The sequence below is a fragment of the Rhipicephalus microplus genome, chromosome X (genome assembly GCF_043290135.1).
Source record: "Rhipicephalus microplus isolate Deutch F79 chromosome X, USDA_Rmic, whole genome shotgun sequence".
NCBI lineage: Eukaryota > Metazoa > Arthropoda > Arachnida > Ixodida > Ixodidae > Rhipicephalus > Rhipicephalus microplus.
Window position 1 is genome coordinate 380,565,211 of NC_134710.1, and position 8,866 is coordinate 380,574,076.

An 8,866-nucleotide genomic window follows, 5' to 3' on the forward strand; every position below is an offset into this window, starting at 1 on the left:
AAATAAGGCTCGCCATATTGGCACATAGATACTTTCACCTTTCCTCTAAACTAGTAATAATAAATGATTACTTATTACTATCAATTTATTAGGAATATTTTTACCGGAAAATTTAATGTATGTATGGACCAATAGAGCCCATCATCAGTGGCCAAGCTGTCCATGCTTGGGAAGTGTGCCAAGCTTACCATTGGCCAAGCAAAGGAAGATCGTGCTTGGAACAAATCCGTTTTCTTCTGTGAACAGTGGCCCCACGAGACCTGCGTGTTTTTCATGGTCGTTCTTTCAATTTCGCTACTGATGGTACAACAATATTTTAGCTGGACTTTTGTCTCCTGTGTCATTTATGTGCGAAACATCAGCCGACAGCCGCTCGTCGATTACGGCGTAAATGTAGCGTGAAAAAGACACGGACAAGAAAGTACACACTACAAGCGCTTACTGAGTATGCGCTTGTGGTGTGCACTTTCTTGTCCGTTTTTTTAGCGCTACATTACGCCGTTATGGATCAGTACCAACTAAGTCGCCTCTCCGTTTCACTCCCTTCGTCCTCTTTTTTCGAATGCGTACCAGAGAAAGAAAGCATATTCGGGGAAGCGGGATGAGAAGTCTGGCAGAATGAGAAACAGTGTCAGGAAGAGGGGGTATAAAAATGAAAAAAACACATTGGGAAAGGCACCGAAAGTCAGTAAAAAAGGGCAAAAAAAGAAAGAAAATGGGAATTACAATCTAGATTGTGGAAGGTTTCTGTCTCTATTTTTCAAGGCCTGTATGCTATGGTCGTCAAATATCTCCTGGAAAGAACGGATTTTTGTCACGTTAAAGAAGGATTATTACACTTCATCTTATTTGCTGCGGGGCGGACATTAGCGAAAATATACGACCACTACAGTTGGATGAACGGATTTTATTAATTCGAATACGCACGTTATATAAGACGTTCATTTGGGATTGGCCCATTTGCTTCGTTACAGCTGTGTATCGCTTTTGTGGTAGCTGGGTTGGTTTACCGTTTGTTTGTAATGTTTGTCCCTGGCGATTCCTTGAAGTTTTGAAACGCGTCTTTTTGCTGTCTACCACGGTGCGAGATACATGCTTTTTAGGTAGGAACCACGACTTGCATGCACGGCATGTTCCATGGCAACGCCAACGGTTACCGCATGGCACATTTTTCGTGAGCGACAAACGTGGTGTGGGTTTTCAACTTCTGGCGCTGGCGTGCAATTGCCACATTCTTTTACTAATAAATTCAGATTATCTGCGCACCGCCAGCTGGTTCGACAACGCGTTCTTTTCTTCCCGTCATCTCGCCGGTAGATATGCGCAATAGGTTACTGGTAATATGGGCAATCACACAGAACTGTGGGATACGACGGCTTCCGGTTCGACGCACCACGCGGGTTAGCAGCAGCACGTGCGCATTTTCGTACCACTTCATTAAAAAAAAAGCACTTCTCCGTGCAATGTCAGTGCTTCTGCAGTTGGTTTTTTTTTTTTTTTGTTTTTTCCTAACCATAACTGTGACGATGACAATTCAGCTACGAAAGTCATGAACGATAAGAAAACTTCTTTACACAATAAAATGATCTGCAATGCTTTTGTGCTGCTCAGGGGTACTCTCAGTTTGGCTAGCAGATCAGTCGATACAGAAGACAGTTTTCATTGTATGATACGTTACTTCAGATAAAAAACACCATTTTAAAGGTCTCAGGGGATGAAGATGACTGTAGCAGTGTGCTAAGAATTCATTTCGGGATCGCTGCTTCGGCCGACATCGTCGGTCAATCGGCATGAAGCACAGCCCTTCTTGAGCACGTTGAGATATATATAATTTTTTTAGCCTTCAGCGCGCTATAAGATGCATTTCTTAGTCGAAGTCAGATGCTTATTTGAACTCTGATATTAGTCAAGCTGCACGGCATGGCGGCACATAAACACGACAGTCAGACGTAGACGGCGCTGAATAATTGAAATGTAGATGTAGATGTAGATCCTAAACTCGTGGCTCACACCCACCTTGATTGATTGATATGTGGAATTTAACGTCCCAAAACCACTATATGATTATGAGAGACGCCGTAGTGGAGGACTCCGGAAATTTCGACCACCTGGGGTTCTTTAACGTGCACCCAAATCTGAGCACACGGGCCTACAAAAATTCTGCCTCCATCAGAAATGCAGCCGCCGCAGCCGGGATACGAACCCGCGACCTGCGGGTCAGCAGCCGAGTACCTTAGCCACTATACCACCACGGCGGGGCCCTCACACCCACCTTGTGGGATCGGCCAAGAATCGGGTAGCTTACCAAAAAAACGAATGTATAAAAATAAATACTGCTGAAAAGAAAATTAACAAAAATATTGTTTTTGTAAATTATTTTTCATAAAAAAATTTTTGATGAATTAGTTTCTACTGACTGAGCAATAAATGATTGATATCAATGAAAAATTTTCTATAGCCTACATGGGTTAACTGAGAACCTTTTGGTATTGAGGTTATTAAGTAAATCTCTTAAACTGTACAATAAAAAAATTGCCCGCAGCTTCCCTCGGGGAACACTGAGGAGGATGCGGACCATATAATTGGTTAACGGGGTGTTCAAGTGCGACTTACTTGGGTCGATGGCTAAATTGGTTAACGTGGTTGTGAAATGGGGTGTTAAATTGCGACTTACTTGGGTCGATGGCTAAATTGGTTAACGTGGTTGTAGGAGGGGGTGTTAAATGAGTGAACACGTACAGACGTATGCGAAAGGGCGGCGCTGGTCGAAGGGACGTCGATCATTGTGTTTGTGGATTCGTTGGAATTCATTTCACCGCGACCTTGGACGTCGACGCGCCGTACAAACCAACCGACGAGCGGCAACTGAGCGAGCGAGCGCCGACCTTGAGTATATATACAGCACTACGGCGCATGCACTGTCAGCTGTTGAATGTTCTCGAAGCGCGACGCCACATGCGCGTCCACTGGAGAATCAGGAGAATTGTAGATGTCGAACGCGGTGTGTAGAGGAGGAAGGGTGCACAGATGGTGGAGGAGTGAAGCGCGCGCGGTGTGTAGAGGAGGAAGGGATGCACAGATGGTGGAAGAGTGGGCGACGGCGCGACGGCGCATGCGCGCGCGTCAGCTGTCGAATGTTCGAGAAGCGGTGCGGACGGCGCACTACAAGGCGCGAGTATAAGATGCTCCGCATCTAAAATAAGCCGACTGTCTGAGCACCCTTTGCCGCAATATATTCGGTGTGGTTTCTCCATACTAGAGAGCTGTCGTATATCACTCCTAGATATTTGATGATTTGCACTTGTGGAATGGTATCAGTTTTGTATGAGAGAGATATGTATACTGGGTCTATTATCTGAATTACTAATAATGTAGACGTGCTCACGTTTAGAGATAGATGAATAACGTTGAGCCACTGCTATATTTCAGATAAGTACATTTGGAGGTTTTGATAGTGAACGTGAATGTCGTGAGCGGACGAAAAGAACGCGATATCGTCCGCATATACAAACGTCTGAACATTTTCATTGCATGAGATCAAGCTTATTAAAATATTGCATAGTACCGGAGACAGAACAGCGCCCTGTGGTACTCCTTTTTCCTGTTTATAAGTACTTGACTAAACGCCATCTTGCGCACAGTAACATGTTCCATTTCCTAAAAATTCCGTTATCCACGCTTCTAAATAATTGAGCAAATCATTTTGTCTCAGTCGACTGCCTAGTACACTTCGCCGGGAAGAAAAGCTAGCAGGTTCTGCACCCAAAGAGACCGCTTCAAAGCATTTCGCTCATAGACGTGTTCAAACTTGACGAGATACTTCGCCATGTCCTCGCCTACTACGAACGGTGGCAGTTGGTCCCCAATTCTATAACCGCTGACCTGAATCGTTGGAGAAGCTACGCTAGGCGCCAGCGAACACTGTAGGATTGCCAATTCTATTCGTTTCAACTCAAGGTGCTCCTGTCTCTCAGCCTCCTCTCGGCGTTCTTGCCTTTCAGCTTCTTCGCGTTCATGAACTTCTCGCCTTTCAGCCTCCTTGCGGCGTGCTTTGATATCCGCCCAGGCCTGATCGACTTCCTCAGCCGCCACTTCTGCATCCCTCATGATCTCAAGTATATCGCTTGCTTTCATTTCGCACGGCCCCAAATAAGGCCATGTTCCTCACAAATTTCGATGAGTTACTTCACTTTAATCTTCTCCATCGTTCACACTAGCCTCTTGCTGTTTTTCCCCTGTTAAGAATCTACTTTCCGTACCCACTATAAGTCTACTAGCAAGACGCGCAAGCAATTTTTAACACTGCTGTGTTTACATCCTCCACATTAACTTTGGTTTCAAAGCGCTTCGAATTTGCTTGAAGCGATCAAAGCTCACTCTAATGCTTCACACAGCTCTTCTCTAAACTACTATAACTTGTGCTAGAGTAGTCTGGTGAACTGAAGGGAAACATCAGGCACTCACCGCATCGATGTCGCTGACGCCGGCGGATCCCGCGGCTGCCAACCACTGTTACGAAGGCGAGACGCCAACAGAGTCCCGAAGGCGCCACTGCTCCGAACTCCGCTGCCAAGGTCACCATCCGTTTAGTAGCGTATGTTACTAAGCTCATGACTGCTTCTGCGCAGAGCTGATAGACGAGCGGACGAAATGACGGTGAGTTAAGGCAAGGTTTATGTACAGCATATAAATAGAGGCGTTACAAATTCGGCACTGGGACCGACAGTTTAGGAACTAGAAGAGCCGAGATGTATTCTCTCGCACGCTGTTACAAAACGCACCGCCGACGAGGTTATGATGGGCGCCACGAAACTCGCCGCTGCCAAGGCCACTGGCCGCGCCGACAGCGAACAGGCTCTAAGCATCGAGAGGCTTCACTGACGCATAGGTCTACTGCTGGCGACGCGCCCCAGCCCTTTTTTATAGGCACCGGGTGGATCCTTTGAGTCACCAACGTCCAACCAGAAGCGCCCCTGGCCGTGATGTCAGAATCCTCCAAAGGGGCTCGCCGCTGGGCCGCGTCATGCTCATCAAATCAGGAGCCGCTGCACGTGGTTGCACCCAAGGACGAGTGACGTGCCACGCATTGCATAAGTCGCCAGACTGGAAGGCGCCGATCGCTTAAACGGGCTCATGGGCTGAGGGAGCTCGCTGTGCGTTGCGTGAAAGACCGGGGCAGCCGCTTGATGACATCGTTGAGTTGATCGCGCCAGGCAGGCTCCATCGCTGGCCTTGACACAAATTGCCTTTGCAGAGGCATTGACGATCGGTGTGGACTCGCAGGCGTTACAGTATCACGTAAATACTCACAGGAGTTCACCAAGTTGCTTCTTGAAAAACATGCAACAGAAAGGCACCGAAACACGACCACAAGAAACCACAAATTAATTCACTACTATAACTGCCTTGCTAGCGGGACTTGTAACAGTGGCTTTCAGTTACAGGAGATAAATTTTATTTTAGTAGAAGAGACTACTGGTATCTCTACTACTGAGTTAAATTGCTTTATAGAAAAAAAGTACCTGAGTGTAAGAGAATACAAACAGTTGACACAATAAAATACGTAGCCTAATTATTAAAATGTAATGTTCGTGGATGAGCAGACCTAGAAAAAATTCTGAACGTGGCCAATAAACTCGAACATTAGCTTGCCATGATGTGATGAAATTCGGGCATCGTATACCCTCCAGACTGGTAATTAATCAATTTACTAACCAGTATTTAAATTGCAATGTCAAATTGGAAAGGAACTCAGCAGATATCAAAAGTGTTAACGAGAATAGCCGCAATTTTCATAAATTGCGAATAAATGTTTTGGAATGTCCACAATTTCACTAAATGACAGATATTGCAATCTACGACCTAATCGAAGGAATAGAGGCTATCGCAGACACACTGTAAAAACATTTTAAGGAAAAAAACACAAATGTCAGAAGTGGGGTTTAAACCCACGTCCTCTTTTGAGAACCAGAGCTTAAATCGGGCGCCTTAGACCGCTCGGTCAATCCGACTTTTTTTTCTTTAATGAATGAAATTATCACCAGTAAAGTAAACCCAACGTACTTCATCAGAAGTCAGGCAAACACACACAAGCGTCAAGAACGGGAAGCCACTCCGGATGGGGTCAAAAGTCTCAACAACACTGCGCACTTGAGCAGATGCTTCTCGGAAGACAGATCTCGTCGACCGTGGTGGCTCGGCGTGTCTATCAATCATGCGACTTTTCCATAGTGAATAAAGTCCCAACAACATAAACAGATCATAAGGAGTATCAGTCCGACTCATTTTGAATGGGAGGAACCTAATACCATGAGCTGTGATTGAAAGTTCTTTACTTAATGTTCTTTTTAGAATGTCCCAAAAATAAAAAGCATCACGACAATGAATAAAACAATGCTCTATAGTCTCAGGTTGGTTGCAGAGTCTACAATTCACTGTCCAGGGTACGTATATTGATTTTTCATTCAGCCACGTTTTCACTGGCAGCGTGGAAGTGTGCAGTTTAAAGAAAAATGTTTTCACTGAAGGAGATATCAACATTCTACGTACACGAAATAATACATCGTGACCAGGCAAAAACGAATATGGCTTTCGATAAGCAGGTTCGGGGAAAAGGTTATTCACAAGTGCAGCGGTTAAATTTGTTCTCTCGATAGTATACAAATACTCTAAGCTAAACCTGGCTTTCAAAAAATTGACAGTATCAACAATTTCTTTTAGGAATCCCTGCAACGGCAATTGCTTAGCAACGCTTGTTGTGACATGAATAAAAGGAACGTAGTAGCATAGACGGTTACGAAGAACCGCTAAAAGAAAGGCGTGGCACACATCCTTGAGGTTAAAAAATCGCAACACCAACTGGCGCACGAACAATTGCACAAGGCCGATGCCACCCTTTTCAAGCGGAAGAAAAAGATTGTCTCTTCTCATCGGTTCCCAGTAAGAGCTCCGAATAAAGCGGGCAATGATCCTATGGAAGGCTTGAATGTGTACACGAGAGGAGTGCAACACCTGCACAATATAAATAAGCTTTGATGCAAGAAATATATTGCACGCTTTCGCTCTGGCAAAAATGGAAAGCTCCCGTCCGTGCCATGTTGCCACCTTTCGGCGGATCGTAGTTATCGCAGCGGTCCAGTGTGGGCTGCTGTTACGATAGTTATCGAGAGGCACATCAAGGTATTTCATAGGAGTCGCATTCCAATGAATATTTCCGAAGACCGAAAGAGTTTGGGCCCACATGCCTAGCCAGAATGCACTACTTTTATCAAAATTTATGCTGGCGCCAGCGACTTCACAGAAACGGAAAGTAGTGTTGACTGCTTCTTGATCGCTGGGTTTATCAGCGCAAAAGAAGGCAATGTCATCTGCATAACCTAGAACTTTAACTTCCTCAGCATCATATCGGTAGCCTCTTATGCTAGACTTTAGAAGCACAGTTAAACATAGTGGTTCCAGATAAATTGCAAAAAGCGAAGGCGAGAGCGGACATCCCTGACGTACAGATGAATTTAACTCTATTATATTAGAAAGTGTGCGATTTACAATTAGCCTAGTTGTGCACTTCTTATAACAGAGTGAAATACCATGCATTGTACAGTACATCACCCAACTGCAGGTGCCTGAGGAGCCGGAACAAAAAAGCATGCTGTACCTTATCGAATGCTTTTGCAAGGTCTATTTGAAGGAGGACTACTTGGTCCATGCTACCATCAATACACTCAAGAACTGAACGTGCAATACGAATGTTTGTCTGTATAGAACGACCGCGAATTCCACATGTTTGGTGGTCATTTACACATTTAGTAATCACTGTATGCAGGCGATTTGTCAACAATTTAGCAAATATTTTGTAGTCAACGTTACATAACGATATAGGCCTATATTCGTTAACTATCTTTATTGCGTCAGGATCAGCACTTTTTGGGAATAATATTGCATGGCCCTGATAGAAAGAAGGAGGAAGTTCACCCCGGTCGTAAGCCTCTTTAAAAAGTTGCTCAAGGAAAGGTATCAGAAGTTTCTGAAAAGCTATGTAAAATTCGCCACTAAGACCACCTGAGCCAGGAATTTTGTTTTTCTGCAACGTTGTTATTGCAAATCTAATTTCCTCTCTGGTTATGGGCCCATCTACAGTAAGTCTATCATCATCTTGTAACTGGGGCACAAGGGCAATGAAGTGGTCAGCTTCTTCCTCAAAATTCTCCTGAAGCTCAGCCACGGTGAACAAACTTTCGTAATAATCTTCAAATGCGGCTCTTATTTCACATGTCTCTGTGCAAAGGGAACCCCGCGACTCAATTTGCAGTATCTGTTTAGAAAGTGCATATCTCTTTTCATGCCCGAGGAATTTTTAGTGGGTTCATCTTCAGTGAATTGGGTAACACGGGAACGAATCTTTGCTCCTCTGTATAAATCTGCATCATGTTGCTGTATCTGTGCTCGAATCACATTGATCTCGTCCACGTACAATCCCGGCTGTTGACTTTCTAAACTATGGAGCTTATGAAGTAAATCATAAAGATAGCGTTTTTCAGCTTTTTTTGAGCTATTTCACATGAAATACTAATTGCCTGATACTTCACTCTTTCTTTGAACCTTTCCCATTGAGCGAAAACTGGCAGCTGTTGACACTGTGTTACCTCTTGTACCAATTCTTTTACTATTTTAACAAAACAATCTTCGCGCAACAACTGTACGTTAATCTTCCATAGGTGCCAGTTTAGAGGGATTTTACGAAAATTTTCAGGACCGCAAGAAACAATTACCAAGCAATGGTCTGTAAAAATTATGGGCTTTACAGCATAATATTGAATGTGAGACCATAGGCTTAGAGATACATACACACGGTCAAGCCGAGCATGAG

At 44.4% G+C, this 8,866-nt stretch overlaps 1 protein-coding gene and 1 pseudogene across 1 annotated transcript in view; both read right to left on the reverse strand.

Annotated features, from left to right (window-relative positions):
- LOC142776420 (uncharacterized) overlaps positions 1-5,492 on the reverse strand; it is a 49,073-nt gene extending 43,581 nt beyond the window's left edge. Inside the window, exon 1 of the mRNA XM_075880048.1 lies at positions 4,465-5,492. Coding sequence (XP_075736163.1) covers positions 4,465-4,469 — 5 coding nt within the window. The 5' untranslated portion in view covers positions 4,470-5,492. The remainder of the gene's footprint in view (positions 1-4,464) is intronic.
- Positions 5,493-5,989: 497 nt separating this feature from the next.
- On the reverse strand, positions 5,990-7,389 carry LOC142777324 (uncharacterized; annotated as a pseudogene).
- Positions 7,390-8,866: the final 1,477 nt, after the last annotated feature.